This window comes from Lampetra planeri, chromosome 37, assembly GCF_965212315.1.
Source record: "Lampetra planeri chromosome 37, kcLamPlan1.2.h2, whole genome shotgun sequence".
Lineage (NCBI taxonomy): Eukaryota > Metazoa > Chordata > Hyperoartia > Petromyzontiformes > Petromyzontidae > Lampetra > Lampetra planeri.
Window position 1 is genome coordinate 5,345,024 of NC_136143.1, and position 27,896 is coordinate 5,372,919.

Sequence of the window (27,896 nt, forward strand, 5' to 3'; positions counted from 1 at the left end):
ATTTTAATAAAACATAAAATATTTTATTATGTTTTATTTTTATTATTTTATTCCCTTCTACGTGACTTTACCGAAAGAACCAAGAAGATGCTGAAGTATTGTTTTCTTGCTGTGGTTGTCCCACGGTATACATGTTCCAGCAGAGCAACTGAGCACATTGGCCCGAGGAGAGAGTGCGGTGGGTGGGTGGGTGTCTGAGTGGATGAGTGAGCAAAGGTGGCTCGCGAGGTGGGAGGCCAAGCCGTGTACATAATTAGCGCGCGCGCGCGTGTTCTCGAAAACCGCGTGCGTGCGCAGTGAAGTGGATGGGCTCACCCCACCGTGTAATTAAACAAAGGCTTCGGAAACCACGCCCTGGGAAGTGTGGGGGGTGCTTGCCCTGGGGAGTTGGGATAGGAGGGGGCGGGGGGCTTTTCTTGGGGGTAGGCGTGGGGTGGGAATAGGGGGGGGGCTTGCCCTGGGGGATGGGGAGAGGGGGGGGGGCTTGCCCTGGGGGAATGGGGCAATGTAACAAATCACGTTCTCGGGTTCCCAATAAAACGGAGACGACTCAATCGAATTAATTTGCCGTGTTACTCGAGTAAATTGAGTGACTCGTCATCGTTAGCCTCCAAGACACGAGTATGTTTATCATTCACAGCCGCGAGCGGCTTCGCGTGCTTGCGAATCAATGGGTTTCCCATTCAGGTGATTAACTACGGCAAATTGTTCGAATGGAAATTGCCCGGTTAACCCGATCACGTTAATAACCTGCCGTTGTGCAAAGGCACGCAATTGCGTCTCTGTCGTCGTTTTCTCCGCGGGTTTCCACGAAGTTCTTTCGCTCGACCAGTGGGGGGCTCTTCACCTGGGGTGCACGCCATCCCCTGGGGGTGCGAGATGCCCCCTTTCTGGGCGGTGCGAGACACGGGCAGATATTTTTTTTTTAGAAGGCAAATCGTCGAAAATACAAATTTAGCACGGGCACGTAAGTACACGGCTACTTTGTTTCATCAAAGCTATGTATGAATTAATATTATTCATGTTTTTTTTGTTTACGATTGAGAGCCAAATGGGTGCAGGCTGCGGTATCGGTTAAGATGTACTGTATTTGAGTGCCTTGAAAATAATTAATAAAATATAATAATAGGGGTTTTCTCCTTTTTTCTGGCGACAAAACGGAAACCTCTTGCAAGGAATACATGTATTCCTTGTCGCCAGAAAAAGGGGGAAAACTCCTATTATTATATTTTGGTACTGGCAAAGGAGGCCTCCTGAAATAATTAATCACTATGCTTGGGTGAAATCTGTCACGCGCGCAACTTATTTTGACGGAATAAAAACAAACTTTAATTCAGTTTACTCAACACAACATAACGGACGTGTGAATCTGTTATTCTGTTCACGACTGGAATACTTTAGCATAGCAAAGCGGAATTCGTCTTCATCTGTTTTCCAACCAACTCCTTTCTCATCATTACCACACACACAGGTACAACCTGATTACCAGACACGCCCCTAACTTTTTGTTTGAAAAAACAATGTCTTATAATCCTGAGAATCCGGGTAGGGTAGTACACTTCAATATTTGGTAAAGAACACACGGAGCCGTGTTCAAACAAACAGAACAATTCTAGATTTGAAGCTTTCGTGACTGCAAGGATTCATATTCTTAGGGGGTTTTTTTTCTTCTTGATACAGCTATCGTGCTGTGACGGTTCCACCTGAAGACGGAAGCGTGTGTTGCCTCCGAAACGTCGTGATTTTTCTTTTATTTTACTTTTATTAATTTTAATTTTTTTACCAACGTGACTTTACCGAAAAAACCTAAGAAAACAGCAAAATATAAAACGCGTCTCTCTGCGTTTCGCAATCGCGAGCCTACGCAGGCTGTAGTCGTCCATACCACAAAACTCCCATTCCCTTTCACCTGAATCGGGGGTGAGGGTGCTGGATTGTGTTGAGTAACAAAGAAGCGAAGTTGCTCAATGCCAGCAACTGTGGATTCTAGATTTGAAGCTTTCGTGACTGCAAGGATTCATATTCTTAGTTTTTTTCGGTAAAGTCACGTAGGTAAAAATGTAAAATTAATAAAAGTACAGCTATCGTGCTGTGACGGTTCCACCTGAAGACGGAAGCTTGTGTTGCCTCCGAAACGTCGTGATTTGTATTTTATTTTTATTTTACTTTAATTAATTTAAAATTTTTACCTACATGACTTTACCGAAAAAACCTAAGAATAGCAACTGTGGAGCCCACAGCAGGGCTAAGGGAAACCTGCATTGCCTAAAATTAGAAACGCGGTGCTGGCAAGTTGAGAATATATCCCTTCTAGTAGCGGACCAGTGCGGCTACGATGCTTGTAGTCGGAGACACAAATGTATGTGTTTTGTTGTAGGGAGCACAGGTCATCTCAGTCAGTCGACCCGTGGCACCTGGGTCTGCCCCGTGACCTCCTGCCAGCGGGCGTTCGACACTTCATGTGGCCTCAAGGTGCACATAGCCTGGCACAAGCGTTGTGGTGACGTCACCGCCACTTAGTGGCGAATGGCGGTTATTGTTGTTTTGTTGTTTGGCTAAAGCGCAGCAAGTTGGCACAATTGGGGGCATAGGTGGTGCATCAGCCAGTCGTCTCAGTCAGTCGACCCGTGGCACCTGGGTCTGCCCCGTGACCTCCTGCCAGCGGGCGTTCGACACTTCACGTGGCCTCAAGGTGCACATGGCCTGGCACAAGCGTCGTGGTGACGTCACCGCCACTTAGTGGCGAATAGCGGTTGTTGTTGTTGTTCGTTGTGTTGCGTGACATTAAGAAAGTGCTCTAGAGTAGGTCACGTGTCCGCCGAGCTGTGTGACGTGAGGTCGTGGGCCGTGAACATCGCGTGCCCGGTGCGCACTGCGACCTCGTGCCGACTGGCGACCCCCGTCGGGTGCTGTGACGACCGTGAGCGTGGAAGACGAAGGAAACGTGAAAAGGGGTCGTGCTGAATGGAATATGTGGGGGGAGAGGGGGGGGGATAGGGTTTAGGGGGGTTATGGTCAGTGACAGGGAGGTTGGTTTGTGTGGTAGGGGTATGTGCTCGGTTGGCGAGTTTGTTATTATTGGGGGGAAGGATAGTAGCCAATTGACTCGTTCGGTTAAGGGCTCGTACTCGTGGTCGGTTGGATAACCGGTTGGGGTTTAGGCTAATATGTGTGTGTATGTTGAACTTCTTTCGCACCGTACGTAGTCCACCGCGTGAATCGGAGGTTCGGAGGTGCGGGGGTAAAGACGACGAACTAAATACAAACATCGGTTCTACAGAAATTATTTATAATCTAGATTTAAAAGTGCCTTCTTAATATCGGAAGAACGTTCCAGACGGCCGCGAAAGCGTGCGATGTGGTGATCATCTTTATTCGATGGCGAGCCAAAAACACAACCAACCAGTTCTAGTGGTCAGTGGGTTCCCCACCCCCATTTAGTTATGGTTAGGGATCGTAATCATGGCTAGTTGATTCGTTGTTTGGGCTTTTACGAGCGGCTGGCTTGTTGGTTGGGGGTAGTGTTTGATTGGTACCCCCACCCCACCCCGATTTTCTATTGTGGCGTTTACATAGCCGCGACCTGCGCGTGTCCAATTTCTCCCCCCTGCCCCCCTCCACGTATTCTCCATCCATTTAAATCCCGTCTCGTGTCCCAAATTGCATGCGGCGAGTGCAAATGGAGATGACAAAATACGCAGGTGGCTCCAATTTATTTACAAGTGACGCGTCGTTTCTATTTTTTTCTCCAGTCGAATCGAGAATTTGTGTAGCTCTGCATCGCAAAGCCAATTGACCTTCGTTCACCCAAACCGTTGTCGGGGCTTCCCATCGCACAAAAAAGAAATCCGAACCCCTTCGGTGGAGCCAAGCGTAACGGACCCATGCTGTGATTTGAATTAAATTATATTATGGTAGTCGGAGGATCCCTTGAGAGCTACGGGACCCGACTAAATGGGGTTCTATCAACAATGCCCACAGCATGCTTCAACAGAGAACGTAGCTGTTATTGACATTTCATGCCTTGCCATAAGCAACACGTGGCTTTTCTACATGGCTTTTATATAGCCTATGGAGTACACGTGTAAAATATTGTCCTCATGAAGGTGAATTAAAAGATGTTGATTAAAAATACACAACATAAATATGCCCACTTTTGATGTTTAATTTCGTTTTTTTAATCTGTACCCGATGTTATCCCAATTGTTCGAACGACACGTCATGTCATAAATTATATATACATGAGATGAAGTATCCATCTCCCGGAGGCCAATGAACCCCTTCATGTTAGAGGATGGCGCACGTAAGTGGATATCACAGAGCCACAACCTCAGATTCGTTCAAGGAGAGAGCAGCGCGTTGCTTGAGACCATCAACTCATGAAGAACCCCATTTTAATGAAAGGTGACTGCCCGATTTCGAACCCAGGATCTCAGTGATAACAGCTCAACGCTCTGACCTCTGAGCCACCCGGCCTGCAAGATGTTTAATTTCCACTCTGAGACCCATCTAAGCCTTTGCTCGTTAACGCCATTCATCCCAGGAACTGATAAAGCACCCATACCAATATTCACTTGCATGCATCCAGCAGAGGTGTTAATTTAAACCCAATTTTAGCAAGTCACCACATTTGTACAGACCTCATCTGGAGCTACATGGATGGTGATGTTTTTTTGAGATTGATGATTAAATTCAAATTATATGCACCAACATGTATTTATGAACATATATTTCTTCTGCAGTATTTACGGTCTAAGATGTATGCATACCGATAGGATTAAAATAAAATTGCTACAAGGTTTTCTTCTGTTGTTGACCGCTGATAAGATCATTCAGAGATTAAAAAAAAAAGAAATTTGTATGTGTTTTGCCAGCACCGATGAGAACCTGGATTCAGATCCAGGGTTTAGCCAACCATCGTTTAAAATGCATTCTCGATTTGTTTAGACAATGAATAGTTTTAATTGTTTGTTTTACCCTTCTATCTGGCAACAAAACTGACACCTTTTTACAAGGAGTCATGTTTGCATAGACCACAATACCTGCAGTCATAATACAAACAAAAGACATAACTCTGATAATGTGCACTGTCCTTGAAGTTGATTGGTCCACACCCGAGACAGATTTCCTTAGAGCAGGGGTCGGCAACCTACGGCTCCGGAGCCGCATGCGGCTCTTTACGGGCTGCTTCTTGACGATATGTACGTATGTACAGTATGTACTCAGATGCATTGCGGCTCTTGAAATACTGAATTTTGTACCGAATTGGAAAGAAATGGCTCTTCTTGTTATTTTGGTTGCCGACCCCTGCCTTAGAGCCTAGTCTCACATGGGTTAGACCAGATGACGCCAAAAGGCGCACAACTCAAAGACAATGCACCATCAGAATATGAATAGTGTCAGCTCGGTCACCAATGCGTGCATAAAAACACCCATCATATTAGCATGGTTGGCTATGTGCGGTGCGAAAGAAGTTCAAGGTACAAATTCGATTTCAATGTTTTGACTAAGGTCCAAATGTGAAAATTTTATATATCAGCACTGCAATGGTTTTATTATTTCAATAATGTATTTTGCTATTACAACCGTACTTACCAGCGTGAAGCATGCTCAAACAAACCACACACAGTCAACACGGCGCTGGAAAGCCTTGATCCAGAGCTGCATTGACACAGCGCTGTGATTTTGTTGTATTATAATTCCCATCAGGTGTCGTATTGAATTGATTGCCTAAGCCCAGGCACCAATGATTGCAAGAAAACCCCGTAATATTAAATCAGATTTTCGACATAATTTGGCTAAAGTCCAACTCTGAGAATTAAAATAAAAATTTAGTTTTTTTGTTGTTCAATGTATCAATTTTACTGTCATGCAGAAACCATGGGGAAGGGCGCCCCCTCGCGTGTAGAATAAGAAGAGCGCTTGAAGGGATCTCGAGTTCTGTGAACACTTTCTTCTAACGGTCTTAACGATAACAAACGCGGTCGCACTTCTCTTTGAGAGTTGCGAATGGATTATTTGTCTCAACAAGACGAGATCAAAGTCCACAGTTGTAATGAAACTGGTAAAAAGGGGGCATTCATCCCACACACATTTACAGCCTCTATTCAAATGTAACTGTTATATTGTAAAGCATATACTGTATGAAATTGCGTTTGCATTGTACGGGGTCCAATGTTTTATAAGGAGTATACTCTTGCCAATCACATATTATAATTAATCGGCATTTGAGTGGCAAAGTTGACTGTTGATGAGACCCAGAGGTTCGAAACCAGAAAAGACTTTGCTTGCTTCGGTTAATGCTGCGAGATAATATTGGACTGGAAAGCCAATAGGATAACTAAATAATATGTGGGAAGACAAAATAAAAAAAGGTGTCAGTTTTGTTGCCAGATAGAAAGGTAAAAAACCAATGATCATATTTTTTACTGGCAAATGAGGTTCCAATGGTGTAAATGCTTAAACCCGAGCTCTCATACTCTGATGGTGCATTGTCTTTGAGTTGTGCGCCTTTTGGCGTCATCTGGTCCAACACCATGTGAGACTAGGCTCTAAGGAAAGCTGTCTCGGGTGTGGACCAATCAACTTCAAGGACAGTGCATACATTATCAGAGTTATGTTTTTTGCTTGCATTATGGCTGCAGGTATTGTGGTCTATGCAAACATGACTCCTTGTAAAAAAAGGTGTCAGTTTTGTTGCCAGATAGAAGGGTAAAAAACCAATTATCATATTTTTTACTGGCAAATGAGGTTCCAATGGTGTAAATGCTTACCCCGAGCTCTCATACTCTGATGGTGCATTGTCTTTGAGTTGTGCGCCTTTTGGCGTCATCTGGTCCAACACCATGTGAGACTAGGCTCTAAGGAAAGCTGTCTCGGGTGTGGACCAATCAACTTCAAGGACAGTGCATACATTATCAGAGTTATGTTTTTTGCTTGCATTATGGCTGCAGGTATTGTGGTCTATGCAAACATGACTCCTTGTAAAAAAAAGGTGTCAGTTTTGTTGCCAGATAGAAGGGTAAAAAACCAATTATCATATTTTTTACTGGCAAATGAGGTTCCAATGGTGTAAATGCTTACCCCGAGCTCTCATACTCTGATGGTGCATTGTCTTTGAGTTGTGCGCCTTTTGGCGTCATCTGGTCCAACACCATGTGAGACTAGGCTCTAAGGAAAGCTGTCTCGGGTGTGGACCAATCAACTTCAAGGACAGTGCACATGATCAGAGTTATGTTTTTTTTGCATTATGACCGCAGGTATTGTGGTCTATGTAAACATGACTCCTTGTAAAAAAGGTGTCAGTTTTGTTGCCAGATAGAAGGGTAAAAAAACAATTATCACAAAATAACTTATTTGGTTTTACCCATAATGCAATGCGCATGACTTTCAAACACAGCTTCTACAATGATTATTAAAGATATTTGCATTTACATGTTACCAAACATAATTTTGTGCATTTAATAACTCTAGAAATCCTTTTTAGGTCAGTGAACATTTAAAGTGAAACAATGAATGGTTAGATCCTACATGTATGTACATCTGTCAATATACATATATTCGAGAGAGAGAAACCTAACTCAACCAAAGCAGAGAGTAGTGAGTGCTAATTATTGTTTTTGGATCCAGGGTGTGATTTGAAGAACTAAATAAGACGTAACATTGAGTCTTGTTATTTAATCATATTCATGAAGGCATACAATCAAGTTATGAATGACAATGTTAAGCACGACACCATTGGCCTTCCGACTCCCCGACAATGGAATATATTACTGGTAGGAACCTCTTGGTTACACCAGCCCACAGGAGATTATTGTGTCCGTCCATCCGTCGTGCAGGGAGGGGCTGGGTGGGGAGGGAGGGGTTGGGTGGGAAGGGAGGGGCTGGGTGGGGGGGGTTTGGCTGGGTGGGGAGGGGAGGGTGGGGAGGGGCTGGGTGGGGAGGGGAGGGTGGGGAGGGGCTGGGTGGGGAGGGTGGGGCTGGGCGGAGGGTGGGAGGGGTGGGGCTGGGTGGGGAAGGGCTGGTCACCCCGTGGTACCCTTATAAAACTCAACGTTTAACCTACTCACACCGGCTTGTGCCCGCCCTCACAGTCGGGCATATTTGCGGAATACACCACGCCGCCGTTGACCCTGGCCATTGACCGAGCAACCCAACGTTCCTACCAGCTCCCTCCGCAGGAATGTGTTTAACAGGTCACGCTTGGGGCTCTATGCTCACAAAGATCCCCACCCCGTATAGCCTGCAACAGACTGCAGGGGCAAGTGCTGTTAGCGAGTAGCACCTACGAAGGCCGGAACGGCACACGGAGGGGGTGGGTGGCCAGCACCACGCCCGGCCGCCTTTGTCTCCCCAGTGGCGATGTTTACACACCGCATCGGGTACTCATTTGAGGCCGAGTCGATGCTAAACAACACGCGGCACAACCTTAAAACGCTACGGGGAACGAGGAGCATGAACATTTTTGGACAACAAAGTAATAATGTTTAGTGACACGAGGGTTTTTTTAGTGTGTTATTGTATCCGAGAGAAAAAGATCTTGATGTTTTCGTTAATTGGCATTCTGGAAATATTGAGATTTGCAAAAGATAAGTCTTGGCCTTAAAGGGCAGGCTGGAGTTTCGTAAATATCAACGTAGTATTTCTTGGTCAGACGACAGAAACAGATTTTTTTTTCATCCGACAGTTAAAACAACCGTTTTGTATTAACGTGACATTTTATGTCTGAAGTGAACCCGAAGCAACAATTTGATACCTTATTTTGGCGAGCAGACCTTAACTAGCCTTGCACATCATATCAGTGATTTCCTGATGGATTTTTTTTCAGAAGACCACCACTACTTTGAATATCCTTGTATTTTTTTTTCTTTACAAACACCGAGACAGAAATGTATTAAACGGCTAATAAATATGCGATACACGTTTTTGGTTTTGAAACGAGGCATCGGAGTCGTTGCACGTGTACATTTCACAGGCTTTGTAATCGTAGCACTTTGGCCCCATGAGGTTTTTTTTCTCTTCTCTACTCAGTAACGCTGTCAGTTGCTCGAGGGAATTTGTTGACGGCAATTAGCTCACTGCACGATGAAGTTCAATTTCCAGCCACGGTCTACATCATCGGTAAGTGATATCCATCCGTACACGTACTCGTCAGCATGACGAAGTATGGCCACACCACCCACGATGGAAAGCCTTCATCCAACAATGGATTTACAAAGAAATATAACTTTTTTTTTACGTATTATTCCCATAATTTGTCTTGTATGATTATAACTTAGTTACCGGAGTGGTTAAGTTGGAAAGCCTTGGTCCACCAGTGGCTTAATAAAGCAGTCATTTTTTGTGAAAATGTTGTTACTCCAACCATTTGCCGTTTTTTTTGCGATTACAAACCAATGCACAGCATCACACTGCAGTAATCAGATTTATTCTTTCGATTCTTAAAATCAAAGTTTGTTGAATTTCATAAATAAAACTACTGGCGAGCCCAACGTATATGCAATACTCTTTGCGACACGTAAAATACTGCACACAACAACCACTACCCCATTTGCGACTTTGGTGAAGTGTAAACAGTTTAGTCCGAGCAATATCCGGTACAATAAACAGCAAACCAGTACAATAATCGGCAAACAATCTGGCAATGTAGTAAAATCTTTCTTCACTAACAATTAAGGCACCCCCATTACAAGCACAAACATGGCACCAGTACTACGCAATGATGGAGTAATTCATTTAAAAACACCCAGTTTCACTATACAGCACACAATGGCTTTTCTGATGGCAGCCAGCCTACAACCATGCTCATTGCATGAGCCCTCTGAATGCTCATTAAGCATTATTAGTATTATCATTATTGATCAGTTGTGCCCATAGCTTAGACACATAGCATATTCAAACTATCTGAGATCACTTTTGGTGACTTAACACATTTAAAACGATGACCCGGTCATTTTTTTTTTACATTTAATGCAGGTGCACTTTGGAGTTTCACGACATGTGAACGGGTAGGCAATTTCTTTTTCTTTACTTAACGATTTTTGAACGTCAGATTCTCTTCCAGCTTAGGACTTTGAATACAGAACTGTATATTATTTTTTAAGTTAATGCTTTCGATTTTAAACCCAACATCAAAATACGTACTGTTAACATATCTAGGCTTTCGCAACCAATATAATGTATAACATAGGTTTTTTAGTTTAGATCGCGTAAATATAAATGTGTCGTTAAACCCGCCACCACCCGACGTCATCACATCTATCCCTCTATTTAAGGAACGAAACAGGAGGATTTCTCCACGAATCTGGCTGTCGCCTGATGAAGCTAATTGTAATTACTGGTGAAATATCGTACCCAGATTGTAAATGTTGTGGATTTGCCCTCCAACACACCCGTGTGCTGTACTAATAACCAATTGGCACGTTCTGTTTACGTGACAAACCTTACTAATTGGCTGTATCGTGTGGTGGCGGGTTTAACGACACATTTATATATTTACGCAAATCAACCCCAAAAAAAGCCGATATTATGTTAACCTACCGATTAATGTCGAAATCATTTCCTTCATTGTAATATGGCTCTGACGTCACGGGTACATTTCCTCCCTATATCCGTGGGGTGTCCTGGAAAAAGTTGATAATCGCCGGCTTTGTTTAGTAAGATTATCCACGTTAGCTTCATTGGACATTTTATTTATCTATTCATTGCATCATCTCCCCGCAAATGGCTGCACAAATGAAGTTGATAAATCACTTTTTTTATTCCACTTAATCTGCCTACTCTCAACAAAAGCCGTCTTTCTGCACAATAAGATGTTGTGGATTTCTTTAAGGATACCCCCCATCCCTTACCTTGTCAAAGAAATTTCACATTCTTGACAGCAAAGGGGAGGCAATTGTCCTGATGTATCATGAAATGGCATTACTCACCCAGATATGAAATGTAAAAAAAAAGTTGATGGTAAATTGTTTGAAGACCGTATTGATTGCAGATATTTATGCAATTACGATTCCTTCTGAACGTATTAATTGCATATTTATCTGTTCTTAAATTAACATTGCGTTGTCTGCCCTTAATTCAAAGGTCATATTGAAACAAACATGTTTAAAACAGACACGTTATCGGTTACTCATCCAAACACAAAAAACGTAATATTCAAAACGATGTAAAAACCTAATTGGTAAACAATCTTATTTTGTTTAGTTCACCCCCCACCCCAAAAAAAATGACATGTTTTTTTGTTTCAAGTGTCAACAAAAATATCATTGGTACAATATTTCCAATAAAAATTACATCACGGTATGTTATGAAGCTTGGCAAATGCACATCACAGCGCAATTCACTCTTTAAATATTGTTACTCAAAAAGGCCAGGAGAGGGCTCTTAGTACAATATCACTTTGATGACACTTCAACTTGTCCTTCCAGACCTACGCATTCATAATATTCTCCAGTTTTCTTTCCAAATGCACAGCTAATTATTTTTCTTCCCATGGGTCCAATAGAATTATACAAACCCAAAGAGTGGGGGTAACAATAGCATGGTATGTCTTGAAAGTGCAAGTCAAATCAAAGTGAAATAAACAGCTGTACCCATGTCTGGCAGTTGACGACATAGAAGCCACTCGGATAAGTCATGTTCTTATCTTGTGTAAACATACGGACATTTACACAACTCGTAATACGTTTCAAATGTCCCCGACAGGAATCGCCACGTGGTCCTCAAGAAGGCTCGTCCCCGAAGCGGACCTTGGAAGGCTTCCTAATCGGTCTTCCACACCTTGTTGAGAGCTTTCACCACCTCCTCGTAGATGATGAAGACGATGGCGACATCGAGACAGACACGGCCCAGTCGTGGCACCGTGCCTTTGAAAAACCTTCACAAAAAAGAGAGAAACTCATTTGCACATTTTAAGGTGACAGCTCCCCCCCCCCCTTCTGTTCACAATCTCAAAATTTACGTGACATCCTTGGCACTTAAGACGCTATATGCAATTAACTCTGGATTTCTCTTTTCCATGGGTAACCACGTGTGGTGGATTATCTAGGTCGCAGACGAAATGTGCTCGTGAAACAATTATAAATATCGTTGGTGTACCCATTTGTAATAGAAGGAATCTCTCACTGTGTCTGTCTCCGTTGTCCTTTATTTGGGTTCTTACAACTTTGCCCCACACGGCCCTCGCTCAGAGCCTTCTCCGCCTCCCGCTTGGCAGCTTGGCAGCTGCCGTCGCTCACGTAGCCTTTTCTCCTCTCTCCCGATGCAGCTCCGCTGCTGGCTCTCCTCTCAGCCTCTCCGCCCTTATGCAGTCTCTCAGCTGCTCTCTCTGCAGCCCCACCGCTGCTCTCCGGTTCCCCCGTGCCCGGACCCCGCTGGCCAACGGTGCCGAGTCCCATCCTGTGGCGATCGCGCCACTCTCCACTCTCTGCCCTGCGTGGCCTCCTCCCGTCTTTATTCTTACACTCTCTCCCCGCTCTTCCGGTTCCCGCCCTTAAGAGATTTCCCTTCTCCCCCACGTGACCTAACTCCTCCCCCCGTTACGTCATATCCGCGAAGCCGTTTACGCCTGCATTACACATTTATAAACGCAGCTTGGACAAAGGGGAAATGAAGAAACGTGGCCATTGTTTCAACTGCGGAACCAGGAGATCGAACATGCGACCTCTGGATTGCAAGTTCAGCTTGCTGACCATTATACAAAGGCAGCATCATATCTCACTTCTAAATGTGATCGTGCGTAATAATCCGAGAGTGGCACGGTAAAACTTACGCCCTGGGACCTTCGTACTTGAAGATCTGGTAAGCACAGTCGTACGTGCTTCTGTATTTGTGAGCTTGCAGTCCCTAGAACGAAAACAACAGAGAAGCGATGCACACGTGTAAATACCACGGGAAGATAAAATCTGGATGCGTCGTTCCAAATTCTGAAATATGAAAATGCGGCAGGCCCATATTGTGACGTCGGAATAAAATATTCTGTTAGGGGCCCTGTCGCAAGGCTCATTAATGGCACACAGGAAGATGTTGTTCTCTTTGTTGATTCTATTCTGATCTGACGTATTGCCCCATTACGTGACTTCATCCCGACGTCTCAATTTTTTCCACTTTTCTCTCCAAAATGTTCCGTCCTCTCCTCTCCTTCCTCTTACCAGTTTCCTTCTTTCCTCCTATTTTCATAAATCACACCTGAAGAACACCGCGATTCAACACGTGCATTCAGCAAACGTGTATTCATGTTTACTTCTGTATTGTTGTTTGGAAACCATCAACAGAATACACAATTTCTTTTAAATTCTGAAACCCGACCTGCATGCGAGTCTTGATGACATCGAGTGGCGTGTTGCCGAAGACGCTGGCCGCTCCGGCAGTGGCACCAAATGCGCCGGTAACAATGGGGTTGATCTCCTTGTTGGGGTTGTCACCTGCGTGAAATGTCGGGCAATAACAAACACAAACGTGAAGTCGTATGGGATGCGTTCATTGGGGGAAAATATGAAGCTGGAAAGTGGCTCGGTGGCTCGGGGGTGACGGCACCAAGCAGTATTATTGAGAACTCTGGACTAACACCCAGGTCGTAATGTGTGGTTGAGCATGTATGTATGTATGCATGCGTGTTGAATTTCTTTCGCACCGTACGTAGCTAATCATGTTAATCGGAGGTGCGGGAAAGGACAACACACTAGCACAGGGAAATAAACTGCTCTACAAATGGATTCTTCAAACAGTAAATGACCTCCAGAACATCTATTTTGATAATTACCCACATTTTCGAGTTACTATCAGTATTGACTTGGCTGTATTCATGCCAATTTTTTGCATTGTATCCCTTCTAGAAGATCACTAGAAATCATGTCGCTCACTCGCTCGGTTGCGATTCTCTACAGCGTATGGATGAGATGGCTGAACCAGATTCATCACTCAGAGCCAAGAAAAACTTGAAAACTTATCACTTGGTCTCCTAGAACAACATTTAAAGCCATCGATCTTGGAAAAAGTGGGCTTGCCTTCCGAGTAATTAATATCAAGGGTCTGGCAGATGGTCTCTTATTGATGGTCTCAGTGATGTTACCAACGACAAGACACAAACATTCAATCGAATTAAATTTAGCTCTTCATTTTATTAGACTGAATTTTGAAAAAAAATAATGTTTAAATGTTCATTTTGACAGCCCATGCAGTTAAAATTTCTCTGCGGAAAGATGCACCCCTGGCGTGTGGATAAAATAGATCCCTTGAAGGGATCGCAGGAATAGTTCTGTAATGTCTATTTCCACGGGGCATTATTTTAAGAATGAGGTAATGCACTGCTTTTCAAGATATCTGAATGTATTTTTCTTCCAATGTCATGATGCTGATAGTGCAGTTGGTACAGTAAGAAAATTACTATTTTTTTTACAAATAATTAGCTTAAGAAACAAAGGCATTCAACATATTATACACACAAAAACAATACGAACAGTACCTTTATACCAGTTCCTGAGTGACGTCATGACGTAAAATCGGATGGCCTGGTTTGAGCCTTGCTTGAGCACGGTGGCAGTGAGACCTTGGTACGTTCCTTTTATTCCTGAATTGGAACAACACATTCTGACTTAATACGCTGCTGTACAATGAACGCGAAGGTTATTACTCTTAACGATTACAGTTAACGCTACGTTCATTAGAGTCCAACAGCACTGTGACATGGCCGAGCGGTAGTGGGTTTAACTTGGTGTTGCAAGGGTTCATGGTTCAAAGCTGTTGGCCACCCTGGTTATTACTGTGCAAGTATTAACCAAATAACACTATGAATTTTTTATTTATTTTATTTTACCAGGTAAGGCCCACTGAACTGTACAGCTCTTTTTCAGAAGCGAACTGTCCACAAATGATAGCTCAACGAAGCGGCTTATCATGTGGAAATGTATAGCAGCCAAATACTCGAAATGCATGTTTGATTCCAAATGTAGAAGAAAAAACCGGAGGACCCGAAGAAAAATCCACACGACCATGGGGAGAACATGCAAACTCCAAATATACAGGCATCAGGCTCGGGATCAAACCCACGACCTCCTGCATACCAGGCGAAGTAGTCAACATCTTGCCACCGTGACGCCTAAATAAATATGCGTCACCTGCTATCACAGTAGACATTCAAAGAATCTGTGACGTTATTGGAAAAAAAAAGTGTAGGTCATGTGTGCCAGAGTCATATTCCAATTTAACAAATTTGATGAAACCACATCATAATATCACCCCCCACCTCCCCCAGACTGGCATACTATCACCGTCTGTGAAACAGCACTTCCGTAATCACCGTGTACTATAAGAATGGCGTGAGCACCAAATGCTCCAATCATAATTATAAGAGTGCAATAAAAAAAACACACATTACCCTGTTTCCGCACGATCTCTCGCACGCCATGGAAAAAGCCACGGTATTGGGGATTACTAGAGCACTGATCATGAATGAACTTCACCTGAAAAGCGAAAGAACATCGAAATTAAGTGCCGTCCACTTCAAGCAGTGAAAAAATTCAACAACTATTGTTCAGCAACATCAAAGAATCCTGAATGATGATGATCATAATAATGTATTTGAAGTGATTGCAACTGTGACGAAACTTTATTGTTAGTCAACTATGCTACAGGGCTGATGGATGTAGCCCGTGAAAAGGCTATTTGTGGAAGAGTGCTGTTTTGTAACAAGCAGCTACAAGAGAGGCGATGCACAGCTGCGTGAGTGCATGCCCATACCTTGATGGTCTCCATAGGGCACACAACCAGTACAGCCTCGGCCACGCCAGCTCCCAGCCCACACAGGAGGCCACGTGTGCTGTTCAGCTTGCCCTGGTCATCCCGCATGTGATTGCTAAGGAACTCAAACATTCCAAACCTGCGGGGGCACAAAAATAGGCGCTTGAAATGTTTCCAGAGCACGCAAGCCTTGCTCCAATGTATTATCCAAATGTATTGAGGAAACCAAAGAGAGACTGTAGACGACACACGATGAGAGACACAATGCAAGATTCACATTCCGTGTCTGCCCAAAGATACACTGCAAGATTTAGTCCCGTGTCTGACCAAAGACACCATGCAAGGTTCAGTATGTGATTGTCCAAAGATAAAATGCAAGATTCAGTCCGTGTCTGTCCAAAGGGAGGAAAACGATGTGCAGCCACGATTGGTCCCATCATTCATCTGCATATCCATTAACAGAATTTCATGGTTCAGCGTGGCGGCCGCCCCGGTTAATACTGTGTGTGTATTTTCATATGCTATGCACCGTCTGCTTCACAGTGAACATTAAAATCCCGTGATATTTAGAGTAGGCCACGTGTGCTGGCATCACGGTCCAAATTTCTAAAATTACCTGCTACTTACCAAATTGGGTAAAACTACAAAGCAACATCGCCCCCTAGTGGCAGACTATTCGCGTCTGTGAAACAGCCTTGCGATATAAGAATGTAACGAATAGCAGATTTACTCATTTTATTTGATGGCTTGATTGAAACATGCGTCTCGTAGTCTGATTTTTTTTACTCCAGAACCAGAAGTAGAATAATGATGAGCCCCCCACACGCACGCTTGTCTTTCTAAAACGAAACCATTTTTTATTTTACCAGGTAAGGCCCACTGAGCTATAGAGCTCAGACCCAACCTGGCCACGTATGAGAACTCAACAAAGTGGCTTGTCACGTGCAAATTTAGTGCAGCCAAATACTTTCAACGCCTGTTTGATTCTAAATGTGGAGGGAAAAACCGGAGGAGCCGGATACAAATCCTCACGACCACGGGGAGAACATGCAAACTCCAAAAATACAGGCGTCAGGGTCGGGATCGAACCCACGCCCTCTATATACCAGGTGAGGTAATTAACATCTCGCCACCGTGGCATCCTGTGTACACAGCCACACATGTGAGACATTTCCGCAGCTAGCTAGTCTTATTTTCTTTTTTAAAAATTCTACCTTTCATGTTTGACCCTTCTCTGTGACCTTTATTAAAAGGATAGACACTTTTCTTGAAAAACATGCCAAACAAAAATATATCTGTTGAAGGTCAAATAAAATAGCTTCAATTTTTTTTTATATATACCTGCCTGTTTTCAGCTGAAGCTTGCAGAAATTTACGTCATGATTAAATGCCCTGCTCGAGTCAATTGCAAAATGTTTCCTCCTCTCATAAATCAACGCAGACCGGAACAAGCAGCCATGTGAAGGCGGAATAGCATCAGCTAAATTGATTATCCACTCCTAAGGCGAGGGGATCTCGGACCCATTGCACAGTTCTTGTGACGGAGCGACTATCACGCGTTGCTGCCGCAGCCAATGCAATGCAATTGCCCCATTACATTGGGCTATGAGTGGGCTTCCAGAGAATACAGTCAAAAGATGCTTAGAGTAGAATTTCTTTAAAATGAAGAATTTGCAGCAACCGTTTTCATTGCATCTGTAGTTTAGCTGCATCTTTATATTCTGAGAAACCACTTTAATTGTTTTGACTTTTGAAATGCAGTATATGGCCCAACGCCGCAGGCAAGAAGAAATAATGGATGTCTTTCATGACAAAACTGCCAGGCCTTCCGAGAAAAGAAATCACACTGCTGTAGAAAACTACAGCTCTTAGGCATGCAGTGATTCATGTGTTTCAATACACCATCACAATTCAGGGTGACGAATCTTTTGAAGCTTTGGCTACGTTTAGTTTTTGTTCGTACTGGCCCAGTTTGTACACATGTTACATTTCACCAGCACTACACCCCGCCTCAACGATTCGATGAATCGTCAAGCTGAATCGAATCGATATTTTTTGCGTTTGGTTTTATTGCGTCTTTTGTATTTCTAATTGTTTTGTCTCATTTGTATAGTTTTTATTTTCTGCTCCATCGACATAAATGCAACACTCCCCTTTGCATTTAATTTACATAAAATGTAGATAATCAATTATCACGCGCACATTTCATGCACGAATTGGGAGCGTAAGAATCTAATGCGCCGTTACATGCCTGCTACTTTGCATTGTCAGTCTCATATTTTCCATCTCACTTGTTCCATTATCTGCCGAAGGAAACATTACACAACCCTGTAGCGTGCCCTTATTTAAAGGGGGTGCCATACACAAATACACAACGCTCAGGGGGAGGGCTCGGCACGGTCAATGTTAAATAAACAAGACCCGGCCTTCAGTCGCGAGGATGCTCAGCCCCCCCCTGCGGCAACCCCTATGCTCAGTGGCTGTAAACATCAGCATGCAATTTGTATACAGTATCTGTAGATGTACAACAAGCCCGGTCCCTTGACAATCCACTGCTGGATGGAAAGCCTCCCCGCACACTGTCTGCATCTGTAAAATTCTTACAAATCCACAATCTCTTCTCACTCCTGCACACGAGTTGATCACGTCGCTCCGTCTCCGCCGTGGTTGTCCTCTTGGGGGTTCCTTGATTTGGCTCCGATTCTGTCACCAGTCTCGTCCATCGGCGATCATCCCATTCTAGTGTTGTGAAAGGTTTCTCTGCGTTCGGAATAACCAGCCAGGTGGCTCAGTGGTGGAGTTCGTGGCTCGCAACCGTTAAATTGTTCAATTACTGGATCATGAGTGATGGCGATGGCTTCGTGAGGCCTTCATCCAACAGTGGATTAATCATGGCTGAGGATAGTGGTCATCTCGCATACCTGACCGCAGACTTGGGTATGGAGCCATAGACCAGCGAGCTGAGGCCACGGTAGAGGCCTTTAATCCCATGATCCCGCACTGTCTGAGAAACACAATCGCCTAAAATGGGAACACAAATTCCTCGGTAAGCATCATTAACAGACGAAACAACACGTGACTGAAACATTGAGGTGCTATGTAAATACAACTAAAACTCTGATAGCCAACAAAATAACTCAATATTGGGATCATTAAAAATATGGTCAAAACATTCATCATTCAGTCGTAGGCTGACATTTCAGGCAATGACCTTATTCTCTTCTCTAAAGGGCCGTTGCATGGAATGTAAGCCTACTATCTAAATATATTTCCATTAGCCAGAAGTGGTCATGATAAGGCAGCACTCTATCAGAGCAGGTAGCCAAGTGGTCGAGCGAACAGTCCACGATGAGACGTATGCAAGTTCAAATCGTGGTTTGGATTGACTCTGCTCATCATCCCTCTAGAGTTCATAAACTTGACACCACTTTGTGGGGAAGTCAACAATGGTTGTCCTTGGGATATACTCATCCCCGTGATAGGAATGTTACATTTACACCACTGGCTAAAGGCTTTAATCAGGAGATGAGCATCACCTCATTGCTCATTCGAGCAAGAAATCACTTTTAATTCAATTATTAATGTGACGTGTGGGTTTTTTTCCAAAATGGGCCAGTGCACCACTGCCATTTTTGTAATTCAATTTCAAACGGCTTTTGCGCGGTATCCGAAAACAAGATTATCTTAAAGCGCGTAATCACCAATGCCTTTGTAGCGCGGTGGGTTTGCTTTTTCGTCGAGTTGCAGCTGCGTTTTCACGTATTCGGTCGGAAATGTGATGCAGATTTCAATTCCTCCGGCAATCCCACCTGCAGCAGCAGCAACAACAACAAAAACAACATTTAATTTCATACCCAGTGCGTTAATGCAATTCATATCAAGCCAACCTTTCATAGTCATCAACATAAAATAATTAAAATTGATATGGCGTGAGCACTTGCTCTCCGGACGAATGGATTACCTATAAAACATCGGCAGTCAATTTGGCATAACATCGGCAGTCTGATTTATATCACAGGGTGGAGAGATAACATTTGGGTCTGTGAAAGCTGACAACACGGTCAGGGCAACTGTCAGAAAACCCAGGCTGTGGTGTCAGTCCGGCTAAAGGTCGATGGGTACGAATGTGGTCAACGCCGTCAATCACTGCCGTGGCATCGACATGATTTCCACAAGGACAGGCAAAGCAATCCTGGGCTGGTGGTGGCAACAAAGCAGCCTTTTGATTTACTAAGAGCCTACACAAGTCGTTTTTTTTACTTGCCAAATCAACATGATGCGTTTCAAAAGGGTAACGCGAAATAGCGCACCCTCGTATGAAATGTACCACCGTGTAATATTATTGTTTACAGTATTTTGTGGTAAATGCAAGAAAAATTACATACAAGGTTGGATTATATTTCAAACCAATGAGTCAAGTAGTAAATATAGAAATGTCCTTGTATTCATCATTTCGTATATTTGTCACTCTCCACTTACCAACCAATACTGAGCAAAGTGGTGACGCATGGTCAAACAACAACCCCCATAACTGACAGTGTGGGAAGGCTTATTATAGCAGTGGACTAACAAAGGGCTTCTTGGTTCTTTCGGTAAAGTCACGTAGAAGGGAAATAATAAAATAATAATGACTTTACCGAAAGAACCAAGAAGATGAATCCCTGCAGTCACGAAAGCTTTAAATCGAAATTTAACAAAGGGCTGTAAAAAAATGCTGTACCAATCCCATATGAAATCGACATGTATGCTTATACAGTATGTATAGCGTAGGCACAAATATGATACACTACACACAAAGGAACATGCATCCATTACAATGGGAAACAACAGATTCCTCATATATCTTTTAACAGGCTCATAGTTTTAACAGGCTGTTGGGTGAAGTGCTGGTTAGTGAGTGCATCTGAAGGCTGGCATACTGCAAGCCAAATCGCATGTCTCCCAAAGTCACATGTCTCCCAAAGTCACATGTCTCCGTACTCTTTGGTTCTTTCGGTAAAGTCACGTAGAAGGGAAGTAATAAAATAATAAAAATAAAACATAATAAAATAATTCTCACGACGTTTCAGCCACAACGCAAGCAGCCGTCTTCAGGTGGAGAACAGGTCTGTCAAGTAGAGAGTCTTACTCTGTCTAGTAGACAGAGTCTGACTCTGTCTGACTCTGTCAAGTAGACAGAGTCTCTGTCTAGTAGACAGAGTCTGACTCTGTCTGACTCTGTCTAGTAGACAGAGTCTCTGTCTAGTAGACAGAGTCTCTGTCTACTTGACAGACCTGCCGATGATTACACATCGCACGAGGTACATGTTTAAGACAATGTCGACCTAGGGGAGGCCAAGAATTCTGTTCAGTTTTCGTCACTGATGTTGGCCGTGAGTGGGAATCGAACTTGGGTCTATAAAGCAGCATGATAACCACGACACCACAGCTCCTAGTTAACATGCAATGAACACACATAGTTGAGAATGCGAAGGCAGTGGCGCACAAGCATAAATAACAAAACCCCAACACCGCTCGAGATGGAAAACAATGCAAAATAGGCAACTGTTTAGTACAAAAATGGCCCTTATTTATATACCAGGGCTAGAGCCCAGCTAGCGTGCGTGAATAATGGTTGAAGACTGCACTATACAAGACCAGGGGTGGGGAACGTCCGGCCCGCGGGCCGTATGAGGCCCACGAAATCATTTGGGTCTGGCCCTGCCAAGGCAACCGCAGGCGGGACTCGAAATTCAATAACTCTCGGAGCAAACCTGGAAAATCAGTTGCGAGTAGCAACATCGTCAATACCAGCTAACATCACACGCCTCACCCAAAGAGAAGCAGTTCCAGCCATCGCATTAGAGGCGAGTTAATTAAATGTTTGAACCAAACGTAACAGGCCATTTTTTAAGTTGATAATTTTGTATGGCCCGCGAATGATGTTGTAAACATCCAAATGGCCCTTGGCAGAAAAAATGTCCCCACCCCTGCCATACACCAATGGGACCCTGATTTCCATGTAACGTTCATCATTTTTCCGGATTAACTTCATTAACTTGGCACATGAACAATCTGTGTAATTGGCACATGGGCCGTATATTCATCTCTCTCTGCATCGTCATTATGCAAAGCACGTGACAGCACACAATGGTCCCATGTCCGTTGACACAATAGGCTCGCTTCTCATTGGCGGAGAGAGTGAGGCGAGCCGAGCTCGTGCCCACGCGCGCAGCCAATCGCGTCGCACCACCGAGCCGCAGGCACCCACGCGCCACCAGACCACAGCCACACCCCCCACCACCACCACACAAAGACAAAGATCCCCCGTGTAGCCTCATACCGCTGGGGGGGCAAGTGCTGTGAGCGAGTAGCAAGCCATGAAGGCCGGTACGGGGCACGAAGGGGGTGGATGGATGGCCAGCAACCCCAGTGGCGATGTTGAGACACCGCACCAGGTGTTGATTTGAGGCCGAGTCGACCTAGAGGAGGCCCATGACCGGTTCCGATAAGCGTGACTGCTTTTGACCGTGGTCGGGATGCGAACTCGGTGTCGCCGTGTTCGTAGCGCAGTGCGCTAACCCCTGCACTACCGCTCCCCGCACACCACCAGTCACCCTGCCACATGCATGGCAGCCCCATAACAGTGATTTAACCAAATCATTCTTCATAAGCATAAGTGGTCACCCAACAGCAAACGCGGCAGCTTTTAAGTTAATTTGACGGCGCAAGGCACGGAATTGTGATGCACAATGGGAATTAACGGTTAGATAAGTGGCCTCGTGAAATCCATGGATATTGTGTGTACTGTTGCAATTATAGTGGACTATTACCGCAATGCCATCAAATAATTTAATTACGATAGGATATTTATGTATATTAGCGTTTGCACAACATGTCTCAATGACGTTATACGCATGCATATTTAAACTGTTGTGACGGTAATGGTAATACTATGCTGTAATGCAATGCATTAAGATGCAGTTAAAACATTTTCAATATTTTAAATGGAATTTAAATTTTGCAAACCCTCAAGGACGCTCTGTTTACTAACTGTACCGTTCTAATTATGCAAATTCGACTGGATGCTTAAGTTATTTATAGTAATTTTGAAATCACCTCCATTTAACCACTGCCAACGCCTACACATTTTGTATTTGACAAAGGCAGAGAGAGGCCTTTTGTACTCAACTAGTCAACTGTACAGGACTGTGTGACTGGTTTGGTAACTCGTTCAATGTTATGTTTGAGCCAGGAAAAAGTGCAGTGTCACGCAATGCATGCGTAAAAGCATCGCTTCACATACACAGAAACACATCCTGTGGCGAGCGATTACTTTAGTTTTATGAGCATACACGTGACAAAAGTGAGTTGGTTTTGGGAGGATAAGTCCCTAGAAAGGGACGATGGTCATCTTGGAGAGGCCTTCATCCGGCAGTGGATCGATCGTGACTGGTGATGACGATGAGTAGTTCACACAACCTCGTGCGAGTCCTTTATTGTTTTTGTTTGCAAACAGTACAAGTTGAAAGTTGGCTTTGAACGGGACACGCATAATGACCGGCTTTGCGAGGTCTTCATCCGGCAGGAGATTGATTGTGGCTGATGATGATGATGAGAATGTTGACGAGTCCGACGCAGAAGCACGTGTGGCACTCGACTGTAATGCCCGTGTTGGAAGTCCTTGAACCAAGGTTTCCACTGTCCATTTGAAGAACAGTTGGTGCTAATTTAGAGCGCACACACACCTCCACTACTACGCCTCGCTGCCCCTCGTGCCCTTGACAGCTGTTCTTAGTTGGCACACATCTACAACTTGTTGACCAATATTGCATACTGAACAATGCCATGTGTGCAAATACGCGAATATGATTAATGTGCGTTAAATGCACATGATAGCTCAGCAATATACAGTACTTTTATACTGGTAGGAACCTCCTGGTTACACCAGCCCACAGGGGATTATTGTGTCCGTCCGTCGTGCAGGGAGGGGCTGGGTGGGGAGGGACTGGGTGGGGAGGGGAGGGTGGGGCTGGGTGGGGAGGGGAGGGTGGGGCTGGGTGGGGAGGGTGGGGGGGCTGGGTGGGGAGGGGCTGGGTGGGGAGGGTGGGGCTGGGTGGGGAGGGTGGGGGAGGGTGAGGCTGGGTGGGGGGTGGGAGGGTGGGAGGGGTGGAACTGGGTGGGGAGGGGCTGGTCACCCCGTGGTGCCCTTATAAAACTCAACGGTTAACCTACTCACGCCGGCTTGTGCCCGCCCTCACAGTCGCCCATATTTGCGGAATACACCACGCCGCCGTTGACCCTGGCCATTGACTGAGCAACCCAACGTTCCTACCAGCTCCCTCCGCAGGAATGTGTTATATGCTCCGTACTTGCGCACAGGGAAAATCACGGCACGCATTCAAGTCCACACGCACACATACATTGCCAAAGTGTTCCTTTATTTTTAGACAAGTTGAACCCATTGAGGCAATGTGTGCCTATTTCGCAAGAGGATACAGGTGAGAACACAAACAATATGTAAAGTAGAATACAACGTCACACACAACTGACTCATTGGGAAGGATGCAGCAGATAGGGTAGGTTAAATGGTTATAACGCGTGAACATCTGCAGAAAAAATAATGACAGCTGCAAGCATGCCACAAAGGTTGCGTGAGCACGAGCGGTGAACTTGTCAGGAAGGATTTGTGACGGTCGTACACGTGAGAAGATCTGTAAAGATTATTGTATTTTAATAATGCACAGCAGAGCGGAGTGAAAACGGAGTTTCCATTGCCATTTGGCCACGCATTGGCGAGTCGCACCACGGTTTTGGGGCCGTCCATAAATGACGTCACGCGATTTTGGACGATTTTTTTTACCCCCCCCCTAGTCACACGGCGTCACAAAAAGTCAGACCCCTCTCAAATACGACGTTACAAAGCTCTGCCCCCCCCCTCCCCCCCAAAAAAAAACATTCTTCAAATCGCTTTAAACTATTGTCATTATAGTGCGTATTTAATGTGGCGCTGCTTTCTGATGTTGTAGGAGTGTTGTTATAACAATTAGTGTTGTTATAACAATTCTATATTAATTTAAAGTTGCGCATTTTGATGCGACGTCACATTTCTCAACCCCCCCCCCCTCGTCACACATCGTCACAAATGTCTGACCCCCCCCCCCCTAGGTGCGTGACGTCATTTATGGACGGCCCCTTACCACGTGTTGCTGCGACAGGTAGGAGGGAGGTTTGTCTGCGCGTTCGCCGGTGAGATGCGTTCACGCTTCTCATCGTTTTTGTGATGCAGAGGCTGTAAGACGCTGCGAAATTTTCACTACATGTTCACTTGCAGGAAATTTTGCTTTAACTACGAAGCTCGCCCACCCTTCAATGTGTACAATTTGTCAACGTACGTATTTAATATACTGAATACACTTGCGATATGCACAATTAATCCAGTGCCATGTTGTGTGACAAGCCTCGCTCTGCTAACCAGACGCATCAAGGTCAAAACCGGTCTAGAGTTCACTTGCTGCATCAAATGTTGCCCAATAATTTTGGCGAGCAAAGCCAGCCAATTAAATTAATGGCCCACCCAAAAAAGTATGGTGCAGTTTTATGAGTGAACACAGAATGTGGTTCAGCATTCGTCACAGCGTGCGCAATAAGACACATCAGGACACCACAAAAGGCATTGAAGAGTTTGCCAAATTAGCCACCAGAGGCGCTTTCTACAGCTCCCTCTAGTGGAGACCCGTCCGCCAGCAGTGACCTGAGCAGGCAATTGCAGGGCTTCACCTTTGACTCTTGGGACAAAACCAGGTGTATATAATGCATTAGAATGCATCACTAAAGCCATCGCAGCACCAGCGAGCCGCACCCGGATGCCCTGGGTGTTGATTTCACTCGTACAGGGATGTAAACACTGCCATGTGGATGAGACCCCCCCGGTATTCTCGACTATGTCGACGCAGCGTGTAGCGGAGCGTGGTTCTTTTTTCGCGAGGCCACGAACCACCTCAGTTATTCACCGCCTGAAGCTCCTCGAATGTGGAAAACAGAACAACTTAATGACCCTGGATGAACACATGAGCCGGTTTGCACCACATGCAAGTGGGGGAGAGCACGTTAAGTAGATGATGGGAACACCACCGGTGAACGCGTAAGGCTGCAACAGAACTATGAACTCTATTTAGAGCGATATAGCGAGTTTGCCGAAGCGGCCTGGCCACAACTGATAGCTCAACTTACTGGGGCGTATCGTGTGGAAATGCATTGCAGCCAAAAACGTACTCGAAACGCACGTTCCTGAATGTGGAGGGGGGGAAAAAGCGGTGGACCCCCAGTAAAAAAATCCACGCGACCACGGAGAGAGGACACGCAAACTCCAAACATGCAGGCGTCACAGGGTCGAACCCACGACCTCCTGCATACCAGGCAAGGGATTTAACATCTCGCCAGCGTGGCGCCCCTGACTTTAACAGAGTTGGAACAAACTGCGTGGTGGTGGTGTGAGTGCATCAGAGGTGCGGACAGAACCACGGGGTGTGTGACACGAATGTAACCGGGGCGTGAGTAATACACCTCGGGTGACAACAACGTCGGTCGTACCACTGGGGTTGAGACTGTACACAAGCAGGCTCTGTCAAGTGTGCCAGGAATGTGACAATATCGTGAGGAGTGTGACAGTGCCAGGGTGCGAGTGTTTTCCAGGAGTGTCAACGATTTGCAGTACAGCACCGTAGCATAAAGTGTGTGAGCAGTGTGGGCAGTAGTAGGAGACAGTGTGACGACGAGATGGGAAGAAGTGTGAATGAGTGTTGGGGGGTAGGAGTGTTGGTGGTATGGTAGGAGTGTTGGGGGGTAGGAGTGTTGGGGGGGTAGGAGTGTTGGGGGGGTAGGAGTGTTTGGGGGGTAGGAGTAATGGGGGTAGGAGTGTTGGGGGGTAGGAGTGTTGGGGGGTAGGAGTGTTGGGGGTAGGAGTGTTTGGGGTAGGAGTGTTGGGGGGGGTAGGAGTGTTGGGGGGGTAGGAGTGTTTGGGGGGTAGGAGTAATGGGGGTAGGAGTGTTTGGGGTAGGAGTGTTGGGGGGTAGGAGTGTTGGGGGGTAGGAGTGTTGGGGGGTAGGAGTGTTGGGGGTAGGAGTGTTTGGGGTAGGAGTGTTGGGGGGTAGGAGTGTTGGGGGTAGGAGTGTTGGGGGGTAGGAGTGTTGGGGGTAGGAGTGTTGGGGGGGTAGGAGTGTTGGGGGTAGGGAGTGTTGGGGGGGGTAGGAGTGTTGGGGGGGTAGGAGTGTTGGGGGGTAGGGAGTGTTGGGGGGGTAGGAGTGTTGGGGGGTAGGAGTGTTGGGGGGTAGGGAGTGTTGGGGGGGGGGGGGGGTAGGAGTGTTGGGGGGGTAGGAGTGTTGGGGGGTAGGGAGTGTTGGGGGGGGGTAGGAGTGTTGGGGGGTAGGAGTGTTGGGGGGTAGGAGTGTTGGGGGGTAGGAGTGTTTGGGGGATAGGAGTGTGACAATACCCGGAAGAGCGTGAGCGTGCCAGCAGTAAGTCTATGCAGTGTGATGCGAGTGAGCGCGAGCGAGTGTGTGGCCAGTGCCGAGTGTGGCCAGTACCACGAGGAGTGTTTGGTGCACCGATGCGAGTGTTGCCAGTGCGAGTGAGGAGTGCGAGTGGGTGTGAGTCAATGCACCATGCAGAGTGTCTAGCAGAGGAGTGCGTGTGGCCGGTACCACGAGGAGTGTTTGGTGCACCGGTGCGAGTGTTGCGTGTGTACCAGCAAGGAGTGTTTCTTTTTGGAGGGGGGGGGGAGTGTAAGGGGGTGTAGGGGGGGGGGTCCTCGTTACCGGCCAGGATCGCTTTGCCCGGGTGCGTGAGCTTCTGTCCGCCTGCAGCGGCGGCGGCGGCGAAGACGCGGGATCGCCCCGGTGACAGCGCGCCCGGCAAGACGCCTCGACCTGTCGTCAATGGCTTCATCGCAGACGGGGCCTGGAACTTGGTGGAACCTGCAGGCAGCATTGCAGCGGGGGTGTGGGTGGGTGGGTGGGGAGCCTGCAAAGAACTCGTGGGCTCGTGGTTCCGACTGGGAGCGAGGGGGATGCGTGAGGAGGAGTGGCAGGAATTCGTCTCCACGGGGAGCCGGGAAGAGCCCCGGTGTGGAGCCTTCCGCGCGTGCTCCGCCTCCAGTGCGGAGCCACGCCCCCCTGTCCCGC

The 27,896-nt window shown here is 45.8% G+C and overlaps 1 protein-coding gene and 1 long non-coding RNA gene across 2 annotated transcripts; one reads left to right on the forward strand and one right to left on the reverse strand.

Moving 5' to 3' along the window:
* The first annotated feature begins 793 nt into the window (after positions 1-793).
* LOC144730961 (uncharacterized) lies at positions 794-12,119 on the forward strand. The gene is made up of 3 exons (XR_013587880.1): positions 794-967; positions 9,031-9,120; positions 11,704-12,119. It is a non-coding gene; the product is annotated as an uncharacterized LOC144730961 (long non-coding RNA).
* LOC144730960 (tricarboxylate transport protein, mitochondrial-like) lies at positions 9,412-27,848 on the reverse strand. Its single transcript, XM_078611849.1, has 9 exons — positions 27,531-27,848; positions 19,437-19,544; positions 18,657-18,756; positions 15,736-15,874; positions 15,374-15,458; positions 14,462-14,566; positions 13,306-13,421; positions 12,770-12,843; positions 9,412-11,875 (listed from the first exon to the last, which is right to left on the reverse strand). Exons 1-9 carry the CDS (start codon positions 27,700-27,702, stop codon positions 11,761-11,763), a joined length of 1,014 nt encoding a protein of 337 aa, XP_078467975.1. The 5' UTR covers positions 27,703-27,848; the 3' UTR covers positions 9,412-11,760.
* Between the last annotated feature and the right edge of the window lie 48 nt (positions 27,849-27,896).

Coding starts and splice junctions, on each gene's coding strand:
- LOC144730960 (XM_078611849.1), bottom strand. CDS start 27,702: ATGCTGCCTGCAGGTTCCACCAAGTTCCAGGCCCCGTCTGCGATGAAG. Junction 18,757..19,436: donor ACCGCGCTACAAAGGCATTG/GTGATTACGCGC, acceptor TTCCCATTTTAG/GCGATTGTGTTTCTCAGACA. Junction 13,422..14,461: donor ACTCAGGAACTGGTATAAAG/GTACTGTTCGTA, acceptor CATTTCACGCAG/GTGACAACCCCAACAAGGAG.